At 37.6% G+C, this 23,620-nt stretch overlaps 1 protein-coding gene across 1 annotated transcript in view; it reads left to right on the top strand.

Moving 5' to 3' along the window:
* TrpA1 (Transient receptor potential cation channel A1) overlaps window positions 1–20,883 on the top strand; it is a 66,378-nt gene extending 45,495 nt beyond the window's left edge. Inside the window, 13 exon segments of the mRNA XM_090172824.1 lie at window positions 2,569–2,738; window positions 2,812–2,896; window positions 3,469–3,528; window positions 4,868–4,960; window positions 6,163–6,233; window positions 6,616–6,793; window positions 8,857–8,946; window positions 11,078–11,253; window positions 12,113–12,530; window positions 13,871–13,939; window positions 15,959–16,069; window positions 16,141–16,271; window positions 19,512–20,883. Coding sequence (XP_090028950.1) covers window positions 2,569–2,738; window positions 2,812–2,896; window positions 3,469–3,528; window positions 4,868–4,960; window positions 6,163–6,233; window positions 6,616–6,793; window positions 8,857–8,946; window positions 11,078–11,253; window positions 12,113–12,530; window positions 13,871–13,939; window positions 15,959–16,069; window positions 16,141–16,271; window positions 19,512–19,743 — 1,884 coding nt within the window. The 3' untranslated portion in view covers window positions 19,744–20,883.
* Window positions 20,884–23,620: the final 2,737 nt, after the last annotated feature.

Raw genomic sequence — 23,620 nt, forward strand, 5'->3', positions numbered from 1 at the left:
GAACGGAAATGAAATGGGAATGGGTGGTATTGGAAAATTACGGAACAGTAACGAATGGAAGAAAATATAATAATAAAAATAATAATCACCTAAATTATCAAGCGACTTTAAAGTCATCAATTAAGGTGGGATGGTAATGGGACGAAAATGGGTATGGAAATGGTTGTTATTTGAAAGTTACGAGAACGTGGTAACAGATGGAAGAAAAATATTAGAACGCGCACGTGATGGCAATATTTCTTCGGAAATGGTGCCGTTTCTGTTTCAAATGCAGCGCTGTACTCCAAATCTCGTATTTAATAATATTGGTTCTAGCACGAAGCGATGATAGATGTGAGATTATAGAGCGTCCAATATACGGCCCCCTCTCTTTTGGAATTATCCTCCCAAATCACGTCTCTTCCGCGTCTGGCGCCGTGGTTGTGGCCGAAACCTCCGCAACTCGGGGCGTGTTCGGATTAGCCGAAAAGGGGACAATCGCTCTATCTCATTAGACACTATTGGACGCGGATTACTAATTGCCTGTATCGCTACCTTAGAGCAAGAGTCAAGCAAGTCTGAAAACCCCTATTTGAGAAAAACCAGTTTTAAGTTCGAAATCTAGCATAATAACAATGATAATCTAATTATGAAAATTGATAAAAATAGAGTGAAAATATATATTGAAAATTTTGTACTGAGTCACCTTAATTTAAAAACACTCAAGGATTCTTATTTTGAATTTATTTCAATAGTCACGTATCTCGACTTACTTGACTTTTGCTCTCAGGTAGCGGTACATTGACGACCTTCCTCTGACCCGGATACGGAAGTTGGGGATTCCGTGTAAAGACAAAACCTTCCTCAATGCGGTGACTTAAAAGCGGAAATAGCAAACGCGGGATGGTTTCAAATTGGATTAAGTCCCTGAAAGCTCTTTCACCTCAATTCTAACATTCGATTTAATTTAGAGCCTTTAAAATAAAGAAAGTTTTCACTGGTTGCTGTTCTTAAGCCACTAGGTCTACCGGGATTAAAATTAACAAATATCAGAAGTATATAGCAGTTATCTTATGAAAGAAGTAATCATCGTCCAGTGTTGATGGTTTTATTCGTTCGAAACATGTACTTTCACAGGCTAACTGATATTTCAATGTACGTTTTGGAAGCAAAAAGAGCAGGGCGAAATACTTCATCATCTTCTAAAACAATTGCATAGAGAAAATATAGTTTATACAAACGTAAATACTCAGGAGTTCACTAAGCTAGAAGAGACTATTTCACTGCCATTTTGTAGTAGATGAACCCATTAGGGACGAAGAATCTAAGGGGTTATTTTGACACGGTAGGCGTGGCCTAAATCGGAAGGCTTACTGAGGTACATCAGCCGCTTTGAAGCACCTCAAGACTTCTGTTCAACTATCACTACGAGAGGTTTAGTCGGGGCTTAGGCGATAAAGTTATGTAAATTTTTAAGTTTAGAAATGAAATGGATTCCAGTGAATTTGATTAAAAAACCTCAGCCATACGCGGCTTACCTAACACAATGATTAATAACCATTACTTAAACTTTTAAAGAACCAATTTCAAAAATAAAAGGTCTAAAATTTACTAAGCCTAATCATTTAACCGACAACAACGGCGCTAGTTGTCAAAATTGAACGTGAACGGTCCAGCTTCTCTACAAAACTACGCTGTAAATTGACTTCAGCGACGTCTAGTTTGTCCACATTGAACTAATATTAAGCGTAATTTTCCTATTCCTAGTATTAACAGTTTTTAACGCGTGCTTTTTAATCCTGAACAGTGAGTCCCCTTAGATTCTTGGTCCATGAACCCATACTTACGCACTACGTCATGTTCAGTCGTAAGCGCCATCTATTGCAATTACCGTCAAGTTAAATTTAATTTAAAATCAACTCTTTACCATTGCACTATTTGTCACACAAATGTAAAACTAAATGTATCTTTAGCAGCCAATGAAAAATAAGATCAATATAAAAATTTACAAGTTAGTACTATTAATAAACTATAACCTTGTTATTATTGATAGTTTATCCCCAAACTAACGGAGCAATTAAAACACAAGTATTTTATTCCAAATTAATTACGTATTTTTGAATTTATCTATGACATGTCGCGTCGGCTCAGTTGAAATCTTCTATCTTGATGGATGGCTAGTTGGATACTTCAGTTTTAAGCGAGGGGCTGATCACTCCGCGTAATCGGTGTACAAATGGTGTTTGTTGCTCCTAGCTAGCATAAACTCTATGTATGTCTTATTCAACTTGTTAAAAAGTTCCACGCGAGTCTTGATATTTTAGCGTAAATGGGCTCGAGCGATTTATCGCGTGCTCCCTGAAATAAAAACAATGATAGTGTATGTTTGTTAGGAAGTGATTCCTAACTTCGTATACAAGTCAGCGCCTCGTTCGGGACGAATTATGCTAAACCACTGCAATGAGATACACCTTTTAGTACAATTAGGCATATTTCCCCGGGAAATACCGGGTACCCCAGCTAGTGCGTATATAAATATACTGTCGAAAAAAGCAAGTAACCTAAGGGGTCAATTGATTTGTCATTCAGAACACGGCCTTACACTTGGCGTCGGTGCACAACAAAGCCAGCGCGGCTAACCTGTTGCTGAAAGTCAACTGCAAAGTGCTGAGAAACATGCAAGAGATGACCGCCATCGACTTCGCCCTTCACTACAAGCACTCTGAGGTCACCATGGCCATGGTCACCCACGAAACCAGGTAGGTGCACCCCGTCTCTTAATCTACTGGCCTTACTAATTACTAACTTCCAATTGCTAATTGCAACTACAAGGGTGGAGGAGATTATGACTGTTAACACCAAGCAGTACTCTTGCCTATTGGAGGGTTTGACGGCTGTCATGCCTGAAGTTATGATGGTGAAGTTTGATTGTTATAATCAAAAACCATTTAGGTTACTGAGAACGTACGAGTAGAACCATCAAACAAAAGTACTGCCTAGACCACACTTAAAATCGCAATAGGCTGATGGCAGTTCCAAGCTTTAGTCACGGCTGCCATGTTGGTAAACAATTTTTTATTTACAAGAAAAAGCATGGGTAACGTCCGTGCGACGTCATACTACGAAGTCCCTATTAAAATGTAATGCCATCTTTTGAGGACTTGCTTTAAAATATTTTTCTTTGCGCAATAATTGAGAATCTACAATTTTTTTCTATTTATGATTAAATTCGATAAACTATTAAATTTAAGAACTAAATCGAACTAATTGTACAGGATTTCTCCAAAAATAAATGCAAACTTTTTATGGCCGATACTAGATGGCGATACACAATTCGGAAAATAAAGGATTCCCTTTTGAAAGAGAATTAAGCTTAAGTAAAAGATTATGCAAACGGACCTTTGCAAAGTAGACTTGCGTTCTCTGTAAACTAAATGAGATCTTGATTCTGTGATGTATGTTCAAATTGATAAAATTATACTTTCTCAGGCGGTGTTGGATAGAGGAATTACTCGATCAAAATTTAACAGTGATTCTAAATCGTTTTACGTGAGTGTTTCACGGTACATTCCGGAGGGTGTCTCTTTTATTGTTAACACTCCAATTTTCTCGAACATTATAAGTTAGAATTCTGAATTGATTTTCAAAAGATCTCTCAATAATTTATAAATGTTTTTCCAATTTTGTTTCTTTTCAACAATTTTCTCGAAAATTATAAGTGATTAGAATTCACTTTCACGATAATTTTGAAAATGGTTTTAATTTTTTTTGTAAATTAAAATAAAAATTTTTAATTTATTTTGAAATGGAATACTCTCAAAAGTTTAAATTAGTATTTAGATTTTTTATTATTTTTAAAAAGTGTTTATATTACTCGACGCTTGGCTGACTAAGGACCGCGGTCCGAAAGCCAAAAAAAAATATTTAAATAAATTATGTTTTTAAATAACTCCATGCAGTAGCAGTTCTTTTTAAAATATTTTTAACAATTTTCAATAAGTTTACCATGGAACAGAAATTCAATATTTATAAGTGTCTATATTCTCAAAAGAAAGTTGACTTAAATGTTTAAAACAATATATTCAATGATTTTGCAGGCACTTAAATGCTTTGCCGTTCGTCTGCTCGAAAGTTTTCTGTTGGATCTGAACAACGTTTTTCGCTATTTTCCCAAGTGTCGTAAATTTATCCCCACGTCAAATTCCGGAAGCGACTAAAAGTCAAACGCTGTAGAGGTCATTTAAGGAAATTTCGAACTTAAATAGATTCAGACAAAAATTGGAGTGTTACTAACCTACCTATAAAAACACCCTGTATATAACAGCATAAGTTTATAATATATCTGTTACGAGATAAGTATCCAGCTAGTTTATAAAAATGAAACGTACCTTCGCTGCCTTGGCGCAGATTCCACTTCCCGGCAAACCACGTATGGATACACCACGTCACGGCATCAAAATTGCCGCATGTAAAATGTACTAGTACTAGAATATGTATTAATTATTAAAGGGAATATAACCTCGGGTATTTGTTGTGGAACACCAACGCTTGCAGCTCTCGCCGCTCTTGCCTTTGGCTTTAAAAATGTTTGGCGCCACTGTACAGGGTAATTTGAAAAATTGAAGGGGGTCTTCCATAAAGATAGCTTTGCAGGTTATATTCCCTTTAAGTAATTTTGTAGATGTAATAGTTTTATAAACTCACTATGTCATAAATTTGACCCCGTACTAAGTTTTTTCCAAAAATAATTTTGACAAATCAATGCGAACCTGAGAAGGTACAGGTTTCAAGCGAATAACATTAGCAGGATAGAGAGATGGATACTTATATCGTAAGAGGTATATTATACACTTCTGGTTACATTTAAAAAAACACTATTTTATAACAGGTCAAATATAATTTTATGTATTTGGAGGATCCGGAGAAAATATGCCCAAAAAGGTCCTTAGTGAAAAGTCACAGGCCCTTGCCAGTATTAAATGTAAGTAGACGTTTTTATTTACCAATGGTTGGACTTTTAGGGAAATCACGTATCCTCAACCAAAAATCCATAGAAAGAAATCCAAAACGCAGAATTAAATGACATTTAAAAAAAAAAGCCCAAAATTCTCGAAAGAATCCACTAGCTCGATCAAAAATCCTAGTGGTGACCAAGAAGAGCCGAGTTCGATCCCAATTTGTGGCACTGGGTAAAAAAATTCGAACAACTCCTTCTGCGTTGAGTTTGCAAGTTATCTCCTCGAAAACCCCCGAAAACAATCCACAAACACTCGAAAACAATCCACAAACCACTAAAACCACCCACAAACCCCCGAAAACTATCTACGAGCCCTCGAAATAATGCACAATCCACTGAAAACAATTCACAAACCCTCTAAACCCATCCACAAACCCTCGAAAACAACTATAAATCCTTGAAAACAAGCGACAAATACTTGGTTTGCAATTCTTGAAAATCGCCAAATCGCAGAAAAGGTTCAGAAATCACCCATAAACTCGCATAAACTCTAAAAAAAACCCTCGAATAAATCCCAAAAAAAAACATGAAATCCTCAGAAAAAGCCACAAATCCACTAAAATAAAAATCCATTATACGATTTAAGAAAAGACTTAAATTCTGAAAAATATACAAATTCTGGGAATATCTAGAAAAAATCCAGTGTTTGCAAATTTAGTATTTTTTCTGAACGTCTGACCGTTCGGTTTTGCTAAGATTTCAAGCAGAGTCTTTTTAGAGAGATGAGCGCTCGGGTCTACCTCTGCCATATAACGAAGTGCGCTCCTGGTGGGAAAAGTAAACAGAGGGGAAAATGTAAAATTTATTAATTATCAATAAGTTAAAATGAAATCTATTGAAACTATTGAAGTATTGAATTTGAAGAAGAAATCGGCAATATGGAGCGATGCCTTAAAAATCCCCAACTGTCATTAACATCTTATGACGTCATAAGATAAAATTATCTGTAACCCAACGGTCGTTTTCATCATATGACGTCATAAGATGAAAATTATCTGTAACTCCACAGTCATTTTCATCCTACGAACAAAACGGGAATGTTTACATTTTCCTTTGTCTCCCTATATCTGACGAATATGTAACACGAAACACCCGACAGTTCTCTAACCTTCTTAAAAAGACTCTGCTTCACGAACCGAATTATTATTAAAATTTGATTTTCTTAGATTATGGTTCGCTATAGTCGTGAGGAGTTACTGTCCCATCCGTTATGCGTCAAATACTTGGAACATAAATGGTAGGTAATAACATAAGTTAATAATAATTTTACACATAAGTGTGCCAGTTCCCTATTTTCCGATTGTTAAATTATTTTTGAAAAGCATTTCTAGAATGATCACACATTTTTGGTGGAATTTAGACTAAGTCATTAGGCCTATTACGCGCTCTTTGCCTCGTCGTCATAATGTATGGTACAGTGCCGAGGCAAAGAACCGGATATTTTTCTTAAAATGCGTATTTTTCTCGCTTGAGGTATGACGTTAATTTTACGTAACATTTCAAATCCGTAATTATTTAATCTCAGTGACACACTTATGCAAAATATTTATTGACTTGTGGTAGTAATTAAAGTACGATTGGGGGCCGAAATTTAACGCGAACAAACATTGTCGGGACAGGACGGCCTACGGGATGTACTTCCACCTAATGAACTTGGCCATCTACACCGTATTTCTGACATTCGTGACGGCCAACGCCGTGTCTCTGGTGAATAATCACGTAGTCCCGCCACCCGCCGTAGACAACGGTACCACCGTCATTCAAATGGCTGACGTCACAACTGTTCGTCACACGGAGGTGAGTCTCATTAATATTATGTCACATTTTTGTTCAATTAATTCGCGGTACGTAGCTCGGAAAAATAAAGATTAAAGAAGTAGCGAATTGGATCTTTGCCCCGAAAAAAAGGAGCCACCGATCTTGGCGCCATCTCTATGTGGTTCAGACAGCTAAGACAAATAAAAATTTACTTGCCTCTACCGCATGCAGATGGCGCTAAAGATCCGGGGTAGAGTGGCAAATGATATTGGCGCCATCTCTATGTGATACAGACAACTAAGACAAATAAAAATATAGTGGCCTCTATCGTATAGAGTTGGCGCCAAAAGACTGGTTTCCACTGATGAAAATCACTAGTTGACTACTCTCGCACGCTTTATCCAAAAGCCAAATATAAGTAGTTAAACAAATGGTTCTTTTTATTAACTTTTGATATTAGAGAGGGTAAGCCAAGGGAACTTGTATAAGCGCAGACGTACCTTTTAGTGTACAGTCTGCACCTCCTAGAAGTTCCCATATACGTTTTTAGGCCTTTTCTGGTGCTGTTTTAACCTGTCTATTAAATGATTTGTCACTTTGAAATAGATCTCTCTACAAAATAAAATGAATAAAAAGTAAAAATAATTGAATATGTTGCTCTTACGTCACAAGGCGCAGCTTTATTAGTAATTCTTCGCACGCGCGATTTGCACGCGCGCTAGAAAAACTACATTCCTCTGGCGACTGTAGCGCGCGCTCGTAGACTTGTAAAAGTAAGAGACTGTGACGTAAGAGACAACATATTCTATTTTTAACTTTTTATTCGTTTTATTTTATAGAAACATCTATTCGGTTCACCTAATGTCTCCTCTTTCGTTGCAAAACTTTTGGAACAATCGATTTTCCCGTTTTGCGAGAGATATAGGGAAGCTACCGCCATCTATGTTAAAAATTCGATCTAACACTATATACTTTCTCCATTCTGTATCGGGTCTCCGTATGGCCTTTTCTCGAGGTGTATTACCGATTATTTCGGACGTGTGTACTCTGCTCCGCGCCTTTGGCATTCGTTAACTTTTCCGAGTCCAATAGTTTTTTTTTGTTTGTTTATTTCTCTTCTTATCGCTGTTTGTATTTACTTTAAATTTGTTATCTAATTCTGTATGATGTACATGGTGTGAAGGCCTCCGCTGCCATATACACCAATAAAGTCTTTCTTATTTTTGAAAAAAAAAATATATATAGATAACTTAGTTTGGATTTAGAATCGATGAATTATGGGAAATTACTTTCTAAATGCTTACTAATTTACATAATATCATAAATAATAAAGGTGGTAGAAAACCACCTTAAGCCTGCGTTGGCACACATTTTATTGATTTATTCGCGACCGAAAACTATCGCTACGCCCCCTTAAGTTCGCCATTGAAACCTAGATAGGTAGCGGCTATAGCAGACTCTAATAGTTTTTCCTCATCGTTATTCGTCAATTTGACTTTATAAATGAAGATACTTGAATTTTAATATAACTTTATTTTTATGACTTTTTAATTTGTCTGTAGCAGACGCTAGATTATAGGCGCTTCCTCGAAGAGTCTAGCGCCGTTACGCCACCTACACTCGTTTCGGTCGCGAATAGATGAATATTTATGTCCTAAGAGATATATTATAAGCTTCTTGAACGACATAAAATACTAAACACCAGAAGAAAATAGGGGGAAGTACGCTTCTAGTCAGCTTTGGAAAGGCGTCACTTTTCACGAATTTTAGCGCCAAAACGGTTTGGCGGGAAATCACGAATGAATACATCGTTTAAAAAATCAATTTTTCTTAAATTGAACAATTGTAACATATTGTCCTTCTCATTCTCTGCTAATTGAGCTAAGGCGTATTTGCTTTCGTCATTTATAGCCGTGTTGAATCAAAACAAAAGTGGAACTACTTTTTCAGCTTGGTTTATTACGCGTAAAAAGGCGTTTTCGTGGGTCACCCGACGACTTCTACGGCTCAAAGCTACAGATACGTACTTCCCCTATTTTCTTCAGTAAACACGTAATCCTCAACCCTAAATAATCTTGAAAACTTTTCACCCCAAATATTAGAAATGTGCCATTTGCGTGATTACCTCCGCCGTCGTCATCTGTTTCGTTGCCCTCAACATCCTCAAAGAGTTCTATCAAATGTACCAACAGGTAAGGACGCCATTTAAAATACTCCCTCCATAACATAAGTTAATTACTACGTTTCACATAAGTATGTCAGTTGGCTATCTTCCGATTGCCCTTTCGCCTCACAGCTAGAGTTCGATCCAAGTATGTGGCACTGGGTGAACACTCGGAACAACTCCTTCCGCGTTGAGTTTTCAAGTTCTCTCCCCTCTCGTCAAAGGGCATTTCCCTAGAGTTCTTTGGGTTCCCCTTTCCATAAAAACATGTCGAGGTTGACGGTAATAGCCGCTGTTTTATTTCGTTTTAGAGTCGGGTGTAGTCCAAAAGTCGGTTTTAGGTCCAAGACCAAAAGCCGACTTAAAAAGTCTGTAAGGCTGGTTTCCATTAAGGCAAAAACGCCACGACGGTGAACGTCGCCACGAAAAATTCCCGTTAGGCCTTATGCAATATTTTTGCGTCGACTCTCACCGTTGCGGCGTTTTTGCCCTAGTTAAAACCAGCCTTTAACGTTATAGCCTCGAAATTCGGTTGCAACGTATGCCGACTCAAAGCCGACTTAAAATTATAGTCCATTTGCCGACCTTAAAAGGGCTTAATTTAGAAAAATGCGCCATCTATGTTCCAGTTTCATAACTATTACTAGTGAGTGTAGGGAGCTATTGGCCCGCATGGCATGAAGGGCTTGCCACCACCCTCCTACGTAATTTTTGACTAGGCTAATACCCAAGGCACCACCCTACGCCTAAGTCATCGAGCGACTTTTAAAGCCTTTAATTCAGGTGGCCGGGTTACAATGCGTAGGAGGGTGGTGGCAATCCCTGCAAGCCACGCGAGTCAACAGCTCCCTACACTAACTATTACCGTTAACCTCAACAAGTTTTTATGGAAGGGGAAACCGAAGAGCTCGGGGGAAAACCCCTTAAACCATTGGGGAGAGAACTTGCAAACTCAACGCAGAAGGAGTTGTTCCAAGTTTTCACAAAGTGCCATGGCAAATAAGGAGTCTGGGCCCCCTTTTCACGCGCTGCATTTACTCTTATCCCTAGAACTAGGCTGTGCCTGAGTTTCCCTGATTCAGCGTAGAAGTCTGAGCTCTACGGTTATATTACTAAATAAAGCTCTTAACAATCGACGACTAAATATGCCATAATTATGCAACATTGCGATTTAAGGCAGAAATTTTGGTAATTTTCAAACAAAATCTACCTAGGAATTTCTCCAATAAAAATACGATTGATATCATAGATTTATGCCTTCGAATACAGTAATTACGGTCACTGGAGGGCCCCTTAAAAGGATGGGCCAACCTAGGCCACGGCCTAGGTTGGCCTAGGCGGAAATACGGCACTGCCCAGTGCCAAAAGTTGAGATCGAACCCGGCTCCTCTTGCTGCGAGGCGAAAGTGCTAACCACTCCGCCACCCCACCATTTAACCCGGCTATCCGAATTCAAATGCAATAAAAGTCACTAGATCACTTGGTCCTGAGATATTGGTGCCTTTAGTATTAGCTAAGCTGATAATTATAATCGTTATGTTTTTATTAAGTACCAAACGCGCTGTGTCTCGTGATCATAGTGTGCACGTCCAGTTAACCGTTTAGTGTCCTGGGACCACCAGCAGCGAATCCTATGTCCCTTTAAACACCGATACTGACACACTTATGGCTCCCATTATATACTTATATTACTCATTATATACCTATGTTATCAGGGGCGTATTAACCATTAGACAGAGTAGGCACGTGTCTAGGGCGGCATTTCTCTAGGGGCGCCAAAACTCTGATAAAGCCCCACGGTCGAAGTACTTGGCTTGCCCGTACTTAACTGACCAACCCATTAGACAATGCCAATAGGCATCGTGTGTAGTTTAAATTATCGTCTTAAGTAACGCCGCCTACCAACCGAGTTTTAAAATAGATGAAAGCTGTCTGCTCGTTCAAAATTATCTCTGCATAAAAGCTGAAAGTTCAACCGGAAAACCTAGAAATTCAAAAGGTGTCTGCTATTTCTTCACATATTTAGTTGACGGATATTAAGGCAGATGGCGCTATATTTCCTAAGCTCGAAGCCTACAGGCGCCAATTTTTTTTGCGCCTAGAGGCGCCGTAATGGTGAATCCGAATGTTATTACTATATCCTTTTCCTTTATTTGCAGCGTATCAAGTACTTGTTGGACGTGCAAAATGCGTTGGAATGGGCGCTGTACGTTTCGGCAGCCATGGCCGCCATGGGTTACCTTTGGCCTCATTTCATCAGCGACGAAAGGGAGGCCATATACGCGTCCATTGCGGTATTCTTAGCTTGGTTCAATTACCTTCTCTACTTGCAAAGGTAATATCCTCTATCCTCATATGTAACATTTGGTTATTGCGCAACTCGTTCGTCAGTTTCAGGTTGGCGAAAAAATATATCCCTTTGCTTCTTTGTGCCATCTATCTTGATACCTCAAACTACATTTAAGAAAATATATAACAATTAAAATAATAATACAGAGTTAGATAAGAAATTATATAAAATCTAAATGATTTATGGTACAAATATAATATTTTACTTCTTAATTATTTCTAATAATATCCTAAAGTTAAGTTTCAATAGATGGCGCATTGAAATGTGCAACCTTAAGTTAGTCTCGATCTATTAGTAAAAATCTGTAGTAACCTTGAGTCTCGATCAGTCTATTCATAGACTGTCTATGATCTATTCTATTTATTGCGCTAAGAATCATATTAGTTCCACTAGTGGTATTTAGATGGCGCGACGAGCCGCATTGATATTTTCCCCCACCAGAAGTAGACTACGTTTATGACAAACGGGTTAATCAGTTGCCTACGTTATTATAAAGGTCCGTTCACGCCTTCCGACTTTGATCGGTACATTTAACGACGAGACGACTTATTTCTTTGCTTCTGATTCACGAGAGGGGGCTCTCATATTTGGACCTAATAAGGTTAACGTTTAATTAATTAAATGAGTGACCCTCATCTTTCTTTGCTTAAACTCAGGGTATTCAACTTTCTAAATTAGTGAACTTAAAATGGGATAAATAAATTGAAGAGATTTTGCTTGCACAGGCCTTTATAATAACGTAGGAAACGGTAACACGCCGTGCGAACCTATCCATTAAATGATTTTGCATATTTTTATTATATTTCTTTTGGTAAATAAGATATTTATTTTCTTAAAATGTCAGGTTTAACCGAGTAGGAATATACGTGGTAATGTTCCTGGAGATCCTGTCCACTTTGCTCAAAGTTATGTTCGTGTTTTCCGTGCTGTTCATAGCGTTCGCCCTGAGTTTCCACATACTACTGGGCCAAATTACGGGGAAATTTGACGGCAAGGTAACACGCGCCATCTATCGGCGCGTACGCTACCCACAATAATCTTGTTGGTTTTTTTTACAGGAGTTTAAGGACAAAGGTTTTTACAACCCGGTGGTGTCTCTAGTTCGAGTTTGTACGATGATGTTGGGTGAAATGGATTTTTTGGGAACTTTCTTAATTCCTCTTCGTTCCGACAACAACCTGAATTGGTTCCAGATGGTTATAGCTACCGGCTTCCTGGTCTGTTTCATCGTTTTGATGCCCATACTTTTGATGAACCTCTTGGTAAGCGAAACTAATCGATATTGGCACCTCGAACTTGGCATCCTAGCATGGACCAAGAATCTAAGGAGACTCGCTGTTCAGGCTTTAAAAAGCACGCGTTAATAGTGGGAATAGGAAAAACACGGTTAATTTTAGTTCAATGTGGACAAACTAGACGTCGCTGAAGTCAATTTCCGGTGTAGTTTCGTAGATAAGTTAGTCTTTAGCTGCTGGAGCGTTCACGTCCCTTTTTTTACAAAATGGCGCCGTTGTTGTCGGTTAAATGATGAGGCTTAGTAAATTTTAGGTCTTTTATTTTTTAAATTGGTTCTTTAAAAGTTTAAGCAATGGTAATTAACCATTCTGTTAAGTAAAAATAACCAGTAAGCCGCGTATGGCTGAAGCTTTTTTTATCAAATTCACTATAATCCATTTCATTTCTAAACTTAAAAAATGTACCCAACTTTATCGCTCGTACTATCGCCAAAGCCCCGACTAAGTCTCTCGCAGTGATAGTTGAACAGAATTCTTGAGGCGTTTCAAAGTGGCTGATGTACCGCGGTAAGACTTCGTATTTAGGCAACGCCTACCGTGTAAAAGTATCAGGAACCGTGAGTCCCCTTAGATTCTTGGTCCATGAAGGTATTGATTTTTGAAAGCATTGACCGCCATCTGTTGAGTACTTTTCCAAAGTTAACGTATAATTTTGACTGAAACTATGTAGCTTTTATTGTCTAAGTTACTCATTAAATTTGGATTCCTTGATAACTGGCGTTAGCTTAATACAAAAACTTCAAGAAAATAGCATTTTCATATGGAATAACGCTACCTTAGCAGTCAAAGCTAGAGATAACTAAGGGGTTTTCACGGTGCACTATCGCCGTCTGTGGTTGGAATAGCGAACCGATATTTGTTCACGCGTTTCGTACAAGCCAGAATAATTTATATTTACTTACAAGTGTTAGTGTAGATACTAGTTAGTACAACTAAATGCATTCTTCGTACAAATGGCATTCTGTGCTTTGAAATTTTCACTTAAGTCCTCCAAATAATTTCGAAATAAAATTTTAACCAGCACAAATTAAATTGTAAATATTTGGCAAGATTATATCAATTATTAATGTTAATTTTACCTAATTAAAATAAAATTATTTATAAATGCATATCTACCTGGGATGGTTGTATGCAAATCTGAAGTACAGTAATCTTCGACAAAACAATTTAAAAAAATAATAGTGGTGAAAAAGAAAATTTATTCCCGCACCCTGTTGAGGCTTTCGTACACGCGCAGTCGATGGTATGCCCGTTATCCCCGACAGAGGGATGTTAACAAACGTTTGATTCTAACTTTCTGTTTGTAGATTGGTTTGGCCGTCGGAGATATCGAAACCGTAAGGAGAAACGCCCAACTGAAACGTCTAACCATGCAGGTATTTGTTATTGCACCTCTTAATTTACTGTCCATGATTGCACTTTCCAAAAAATATTTCTACGTGCTTTCCCTTTTTTTTTCTACGTCACCCACCACCAATTTCGCTAAAAATAAACAAAAAGATGGCTGTACCACGGCCAACTTTGATCTCTCGCGCTACAGCGGCCATCTCATTCGTTGACGTTTCTGTGTTTACCTATGTGCAAAAGATGTGTATGACGTGAGCGCCCCTAGTGGATTATTATTTTTAGAATAGTTTTTACATTGAAGTCAATATAACAACCGAGCGTGGCGCTGAACTCCTACACGTTATAGTACAGTTTATAGGCGGAAAATCATTGCTGTTGGCCGTAGCTGTACTTTTAGCATTTTCTGGCAATATTTCCCCGAACATTTTACACGGAGCTCGGGTTAGGCTTAGTGACTTTGGAGTTCAAACTGATTTTAATTTATTTTCGATACTAATTAAATGAATTATTATTGCAATAATCATATCAACTCTCTGAAAGTATTGTTAATACTTATTAGCTAGTATTTTATGATAAACAACAATCTTTACCTGATATACTACTGTGGCTGTCAAATGTCAATGAAATGTTAAGCCTTAGTTCACAAGGCTAAAAACTGTTAAACATCATCGAAACCGTGCCAAACCTTTCGTTATTTTAAATATTTAAATCCTCTCCTTTAAAGTAAACGAAATACTTTTATACTTCAAAAAATTTATTTAACAAATTCAAAAATATCACTTGAATTAATTTTAATCCGCCGTGTTTTGTAAATACTCCCACTCGGTAGCAGACGACCTACCGAGCTCAAGTTAGAGTTGAGCGAGGGTATAACATTTTTTAAAATCATCCTTGCAAAAACAGTTTTCTCTCCCCCTCTTACCGTAACGAACATTTTATGGAAAGTTCTATTATATTCCTAATCGAAAACTCATATGCTAACTAGTTTTCAACTGCTTCTCTGTTAGCGATGAGTTAAAAACTTAAATTTCCGCATTTTATTTACAATTGATGATATATACGTAGTAACCTTTACACTCCGAAATAAACGGCAGTAGACCCAAATACAATTCGCGACCGAAACGAGTCTAGGTGGTGTAACGGCGCTAGATTCTTCGAGGTAGCGCCTATGATCTAGCGTCTGCTACAGACAAATAATAAAGTCATAAGAACGTTTTTTCTTAAATAAACTTATCAAAATATAAGAAAACGATGTAAAAATTATATTAAAATTCCAGTATCATTATTTTACGAATAACGATGAGTCAAAACTAATAGCGCCTGCTTTAGCCGCCACCTATCTAGGTTTCCTTTAGCCACAACCTATCTAGGTTTCAATGGCGAACCAAAGGGGGCGTAGTTATGGTCCAATAAACTTTTAATTACAAAAAGGGAACATATAATTTTACAAGTTTTTATATTTAAGGATAAATTTTATACAATGACTAATTTATTTGGTGACATTTTCGAAAAATTGATACAAAATGGCGCTGCAGCGGTTGCCAGTTTTGTCATTAAAGGGAGTATGATCTTTCATATTTGTGGTTGATCAAATCGCAATACACACGCCAAAGGCTTAACGAGTAAAAATAAAGGAACAATATCCAGTTAAAACATGGTACCGTCTGCTATGATTGTAATTCGATGTGTAATACCGTTTCGAACTCGTTAAGCCTATAACCCGAATTATAAGATTCATTAAAAATGACTTAGCTAACGAAATGTAAGATTTATTAAAAATGACTTAGCTAACGAAATGTAAGATTCGTTAAAAAATGACTTAGCTAATGAAATATAAGATTCATTAAAAATTACATAGCTAACGAAATCTAAGATTCATTAAAAATGACTTAGCTAACGAACTATAAAATTCATTAAAAATGACTTAGCTTTAAAAATAACGCTTACCTTTAGAAAATAATGATAATAGATCTGAACTTAAAAATTACAGTTTTTAAAAATTTTGGAAACTAATATTTATAAGAAATTTAAGAGATGTGATCCAACAGGTGGAGCTACATACGGATTTGGAGAGAAAATTACCCACAAAATTTTTGAAGATGGTGGACAAGGGAGAAATTTACGAGTACCCAAATCGAAAGTGTACCTCGTCGTATCTTGTAATTAGCTAGCGGATTAATTAATTCGGGATTAGTGATTAAAATTTAACCGTTAAACGTAATTTTTAAAGTGGATGACTTTGAGGGGATGGTTCGCCAGTCCTGAGCAAATGAAGAGGAAATCTTTGGCTCAGACACTTCCGGAATCGATCGGACAACACCAGGACGAAGTTTACGACGAACTCTGTCAACAACGCAGAAAGTTAGTTTTTTTTTTCTTTAATAAAATTTTTTTGTTTTGAATTGAAATAATCTCACATCCAAAATTATATTTTGATTGTAAGATTATAATCTACTTATTCGGGATTAACCGATTTAAAAATAGCCTTCAGTTTAAAAAGAACGACGTAGCAGCCCAAGCAAAGATAATATAGGCGTCCCACCCTCGATTCGAAATCACTGCCTCGCGCGTAGTCAATAGCGTTTGCCCACTTCCTGTCGGAACTCAGAAAAAATTAGCTCCGTAGTTGCCATGGTAACCAACTATAGATAGCCGATTTTTCAGAGGTCACGTGCTGGAAGTGGGTAATCACTTCGTTACAAAACCCTCGAAGCTGGAATCCATACCTCTACTTGGAATGCTTATCGCGGCAGATTTTCTTCTCGATGTGGATGACGGTTTTTTTTGACGTCACTATGTTAACTTAACAAACAACGACGTGAGAGGGGAGCGCGCGCAGAGGGGATTTGTTTCTCTCGTAGGCGGGGCCAAAGCCGTCAGAGTGATCTTACCTTTCGCGATACGGCAGGATAAGCATTCCAAGTAGATGTATGGATTCCTGTACGCAGCACCGTAACCAGGATTTGATTTCAGGGGAGCACGCAATGGAAACAAATAAAAAATTGTACATACAACCATACGTTTACTATGGTTTATGGTTGCTCTTAACACTGTCAAAACCGAATGATTTCCTCTTCAAAGTTCTGGCAGCATGCTCGCGAGACGGGCAAGGCAGTCCCGTATGATTTTATTGGAGCGTTTTTTGGGTATTTCTTTGCTTGTAACTGAAAAACTTTTTTTTAATTTAAAATTTCTATAAAGCATTCCTCGTGCAGGGGGACATTTACTAGTGTAAAATTGATGGACCTCGAAACATATCTCGAGAACCGTTGGGTTTACGGATTTGGTTCCAATTATAAAGTTGTTGCTCGCCATATTATTAGTTCACATAACTTGGATTTGACCACATTTGACCAATCTGAAGCCGAGGAAATGAAGGTTAAAGATTTCAGTGTTTGATAATAAAATAATCTGATTAGTTTTAATGTGAATAAATCAAAAAAATACTGAATATTTTACAACGGTTCAATTATTCCACCATCGGCTACGATACATGCCTGAGCTCGATTAACGACGGAGTTCATAGTGTTGTTCAACATTTCAATTGAAATGTCACGGAAGGCATTAATTGTTCTTTATCGCAAAACTTCAATTTATCGGCTTCTGATTGGTCAAATTTAGTCAAAACAAATTTATTTGAACTTATAATATGGCGAGCAACAACTTTATAATTGTAAGCAAATCCATAAACCCAACGGTTCTCGAGATAGTTTTTGAATGACCTTGAAGCCATGGTTCAAGGTCATTCAATTTTACACTAGTAAATGTCTCTCTACAGTCTACACGAGGAATGTCCCTTAGAAATTTGAAAATTCTCAAAATAAACGTTATTCAGTTTTTATCATTTTTCGTTTTTAGTGGACACCCTGTATAATGCCATATGTAACATAATCACACATAAATATGCTATAAAAGCGCGCTCGTTATTGCTCACGGGAAATGACGTAAATTACGTAATTTCGTAATTTCCAAATCTCGCGATCACGAGTTTTGTTTTTATAGTAACCGTTTTAATCGCTCAAGAAGTTTCCACTTTTCCGTCTCATTGAATTTTTTCTATTCAATGCTCTAAAGAGTGATTATGTTACAAATTATATTGCACATATATAGTGAAAAACTATTGGCTCCACCCCACACTACACTGTAGGCTAGTGCTGCTAGTATAGTGTTTTGGCCAACTAGTTTCTTTAGACGCAAAATGGCAAATTTTAAAATCATAATTTCACCGCTGGCATCACCCTTTAAATTTGCCGTACCTGGCCTTTTGTCCATGGTGCAGCCAATAGAGTTCATTAGAAAATTATATATTATACACTTAGAATGTTCAAGGAAGACTGTAGTGGCGCTAATGATTCTCATTTAAACGGGCGTGGTTTACAACGGAGATTTTGGCTCGCGACGTGCAAAGCTAGACTCGGCTCCTAGTCGACATTAAACCTTGCCTCGAATAGAAGCTCACCTACCCTCTGTTATCTTTTTTTTAAATCTAAATACTAGACCAGTTTCCCTAAAAACATGACAAGTTCTCAAAATATTAAGTATTTATTTTTAAGAAAAATTATGGTGCCTTAGACACCAAGAAAAACAAAGAATAACCAAATAAGAGTTAAAATTTAACGGGTTAATAAAACTAATCGGCAGGGTAGCTTGATAATTATCAATCCGTATTTTTTCCGATTTCACTAACAAGTAGACCTTCATGTACTTTGAAAGCTCCTAAAGGGAAAAGTTTCAATGGACATTCGTTTTGCCATGGCAACCTCACAACTCAAATTTAAACTTTATCTATAGATGTAAAATAGCATGGGAAAATCACGGATTGTATTTAATTTTAATTGATTTTACACAATTTCATCTATTTTACCCAATTTCATCTATTTTACCCAATTTCATCTATTTTACCCAATTTTATCGATTTTACCCAATTTTTTTTTGAAAAAAAACTGATTTTCCCATGCTATTTTCCGTAGAGAAAGTTTAAATTTGAGTTGTGAAAAACATTTTTGGTTGCCATGGCAAAATGAATAGCCATTGAAACTTTTCCTTTAGGAGCTTTCAAGGTGAAGGTCTACTTAACCCCCGAGTTTGAAAAAAAATCGGGGAGAAACACCTAGGGATGTCTCCTTGTAAGTGTAATGGCTAAATGAAGTAAGCGACACAGTTTGAGTTGGATTTGGCAGTACGAGTTTATTCATAGAAATATTTTCGCAAACTTCTGCTGAAATACTCGGCCAGCCTCTGCGCCATTGAAAAAATCGGATAATTATTAAAAATAAATTATTTTTGGATTTTTTCGAAAAAATCATGATTTTTTGCAATTGGTGTTTTTTTAAATTTTTTTTTTTTGGAAAGTCTTAGCAGCCAGCCAATGAGTTTGGAAAAAACGCGTGACGTCCTACGTTCGACGTAATTTAAACCCGCCCGTTCCTCGAGCCGCTTTCGCAGCACGGTCCCAATAGATCCTTAGACATTCCGAGTGTATACGCGTATAAATTCCCGGTTGAGGCGTGAAAGGGTCAGCTATTGTCCGTCCCGTGGTAATCGTATATTCGGTCGTGACTTGGAATGGACGCTGACCGAAACTGAAAGATGTTTTGATAGAATGAAGGAGATGTCCAAGATGATGGACTTGCAGCTGCAGCTGCTCCGGCTGATCGTCCAGAAGATGGAGATCCGGACGGAGAACGACGACATGGACGAGGGCGAGTACGAGAGGCGTGACCAGTCTTCGTCGGTCATCGAACCCAAGTCCTTCTCCAAGAAACTCGAGTCGCCCAAGTTCAAGAGGAAAATACGCGCCTTGTCCAGCTTCCTCGGAAAGATGGACGAATAAATGGGATCCTGCCACAGCGGTCACCACTACTTTTCTTCGACACTCTCTTGTTAAACTAAGCTATGTTGTTACTCGAAATCAGTGTTACCTGAGACCATAAATCGGCCACACTTTTGGTCGCCAGTCTCCGGTGCTCCAGTTTCCACTTGAAGGTTGGGCTTCCAGTCTCCATAGTAATCGCGGGTCTCCGATTCGGAGACTGAAACTGGAGGCCGGAGCTGCCGATGTATGGTCGGCAACACTTTTGGTCTCCGGTCCTCCAGTTTCCAATGGTAGGTTGGGCCTTCTGTCTCCAGGTCTCCAGGTCTCCGGTTACCATCCCGACTAGATGCCTCTGGTCTCCAGGTCTGCAGTCTCATCGCGACTAGAGACCTCCAGTCTCCGGGTCTCCAATCTCCATAGCGACTAGAGTCATCCGGTCTCCAGGTCTGCAGTCTCATCGCGACTAGAGACACCCTGTCGCCAGGTCTCCAGTCTCCATTGTGACTAGAGGTCTCCAGGTCTCCAGTCTCCATATAAATCGCAGGTCTGCAGTCTCATCGCGACTAGAGACACCCTGTCGCCAGGTCTCCAGTCTCCATTGTGACTAGAGGTCTCCAGGTCTCCAGTCTCCATATAAATCGCAGGTCTGCAGTCTCATCGCGACTAGAGACACCCTGTCGCCAGGTCTCCAGTCTCCATTGTGACTAGAGGTCTCCAGGTCTCCAGTCTCCATTGTGACTAGAGGTCTCCAGGTCTCCAGTCTCCATAGAAATCGCGGGTCTACGGTCTCTGAGGCTGGAAACTGGAGGTCGGATCCGCCGATGTTTGCCTGAGACTGCTTCATTTATCATAAATCAGAAGTCACAAACTACAATAAGTATGATTAAAAATGTATTTATTTCTACTTCGGGAGAGTGACTATGTTGAGACGTCAGTTTGGGGGAACCAATGAGATACGGGGTTAATTGGATTTTGTTTATGGGGGAGGAGCTTGCTGTTAGAGCGTGTGGTGGATTGGGAGCAACGCTAAAAATTGTCTCAAAAGAGTCATTCTTCCTAAACATAAATTAAAACATTCTTGGTATGACAATTAGCAAAAATTATTACCGAACTGATATTTAGTGTTATTTCGCAATCAAGGTTTAGTTAAACACAGAGCCCCCTAGTGTCTAAAATATGCTAAAGACGAAATATACTACTTACAATTTAGTTCGTTTGCAAAAATACGAAATGTCATACTTATGGTTTTTATGTCACTTATGATTAATGGGAATATAAATGCCCGTATATATATCAGCTGCTCGTTACGAAAAAAAAAACCAATTCGTATAGCGTTTTGACTCCCGTTAATAGAAATACGCCGAGCTTCATTAACTGCTCGGCAGATGGCGATAGTCGTCCGTCTTTGCTTTAGCGGCGCTATTTTTAAATACGAGCGCAACGATCTTGAAAATTAAAGGACTTCTCGAACCGAGAAAGAATAATCCCTGCCGTTGGTAGTGCTAACAGGTAACAGTGTTTTCGAGTGTAGGAAAACATTGTATCAGCAAGGATTTTGCCAAAAGTAAATGAATCAAAAGTTATTAAAATCGGCACCGAAAACTGGCAGGCATTTTGTTTTATGAGGAGCTATTTTTCCCTCGGAAATTGTAATGCGTATACTCAGAAGTATATCACATAAACTTACATAGAAGTATTCAGTGTTACTTGCGTGAAACATGTAACTTCCCAGGTTCCCATTTCTTTATTAAAATACTTTTCGGAAGAAAAAAGACTATTAAATCTGCTAAGCTGGCCATTTTAAAACACAATGCGTCTGCTTAGCAGACGAAAATCTACAAGCTAACGTGCGAATCTACATGTTTCATTTTTACGTCCTAGGTGGATACTTCTCACGTAAAATATCTATATACTTTTGGTAACATTTATTAAGTTAGCGTATCTCTGTTATTAGTTAATTGTTATTTATCTTAATGCCTGTAAACCAAAGATTAAGGTAAATCCTTCCGTCCTTGAAAGTTAATTGTGTTTTGGTCAGTCAAGCTTATTTAAATTGACGTTAAAGTAATTAAATATATTCTAATTTCTTCTATATAAATACCTATTTAAGAGAATATATATTTAAAGCTATCGATCAATTATAACTATTTATTTTAACTATATCGACGTATACAAAATCTTGTGTGTTATTTTATAAAATATATGTCGTGTCATGCAAATACTTGTATATATACCATTATTGGAAAATATTTATAAAGTATACTATACGCTTCTATCATTGTTTTAATTTTAGCGGACAGTGGAGACGCCCTGTGGTGAGAAATTGAACTAGAATAGCACACAGAAAATACTTGCATGTTTACAAAAATTTAAAAAATAAAAATGCCTTTAAAATGAAACATTACACCAACTTACAGTCAGGGCCGCTGAAGTCTGGCCCGGGCCCTACTAAAATAATAGTTCCGGGCCCTTAGAGAGCCGTAATTACGGGAGGTAAGTTAGGTAACTATAATTTTATGGAAAGAAACTTTGGAGAAGAGTCCAAACTCGGGCCCCAGTTCGAAGGGGCCCGGAATCTGCACCTGCTCCTCCTCTCTCTGGTCGGGCCTGCCGAAAATAAAACTAAAAATAATCTTTAGATGGTTCTTTCTAGTGTTGTTAATTTTCCGGAAAAATAAAAAATTGAAACATAAATTACTTTTTAAAGGTTTTTTATGTTATTAACTAGTGTTGTTAATTTTCTGGAAAAATAAAATGCGGAAAATTTTCCGCAATTCACAAAAATAAAAAATTGAAACCTAAATTACTTTTAAGGGTTTTTAATGTTTTGAACTTTTTAACGATATAAAATGTCTGATATCAGTAAACATACTACAAAACATAGTGTTACATTGTTAATCAGTTTAAACTAGTCTAGAGGTTTAGTTTTACTTTTCGAAAAAATGAGGCGAAAATGCCGCTTTATTTCAATTTGCAAACAATATAATAGACAAATCATGGAATGAAAACGTTTTTTATTTTTTTCGGAAAAATAAGGAAAATTTTCCGGAAAAAAGTTCTCGGTCATTTTCCGGAAAATTTTCCGACTTACAACACTAGTTCATTCAGTGGATAGTGCCATTAGAGGGCGATTTTTAATTGTCCAAAGTATTACCAGATGGCGCCAAAAGTTTGAAAAGTATAAATTTTAAATTATTTAAAACCGTGAAAAATATAACGTCGGTTTCAATTTTATTTTTCAGTCGAAGTTTCTCAGTAAGTTTCTACAATAAAAAAGTCTTAAAGGGAATATAACCTCAGGTATTTGGTGTGGAACACCAACGTTTGCAGCTCTGGCCGCTCTTGCCTTTGTATTAAAAAATGTTTGGCGCCACTGTACAGGGAATTTTGAAAAATTGAAGGGGTCTTCCATAAAGATTGCTTTGCAGGTTATATAAGCTACTGTCAACACCCACCCGTGGGGCGATAGACTAGAAATCCTGCTTCATGGCATATCTCCCCACTATACTTTTATACACCTTGCAGCAGAATCAAAGTCCTTCGAGAAAAATACACTATTGGCAGCAGAATGATAAATTGAAATTTCCCATTATGTTCAAGATTGTGGCGCCACGAGTGAGTGCTGGCGGAAGCTTGATTTCCCCTTCTAGAGTTATTATATTCCCTTTAAAATAGTGTTAGAAGCACCGCTTAAAATAGTGTTAGAAGATGTCTCCTGATATAGGTTTATAAGTGCGTTTGTACTTATAGGAACCTTGGGTTTATATTACTTTTCCGCCAACAGGTTTAAAATGGCGCCATCTAGTTTAAATAAAAGCGTGAAAATCAAGCCTATGTAAATGTAAGCAATTTGTGAATTTGTCAAAATGCCAATTTGGCAACATGAAATATTTAT

This window comes from Leiobunum rupestre, chromosome 4, assembly GCF_980474605.1.
Source record: "Leiobunum rupestre chromosome 4, qqLeiRupe1.1.hap1, whole genome shotgun sequence".
Classification (NCBI taxonomy): domain Eukaryota; kingdom Metazoa; phylum Arthropoda; class Arachnida; order Opiliones; family Sclerosomatidae; genus Leiobunum; species Leiobunum rupestre.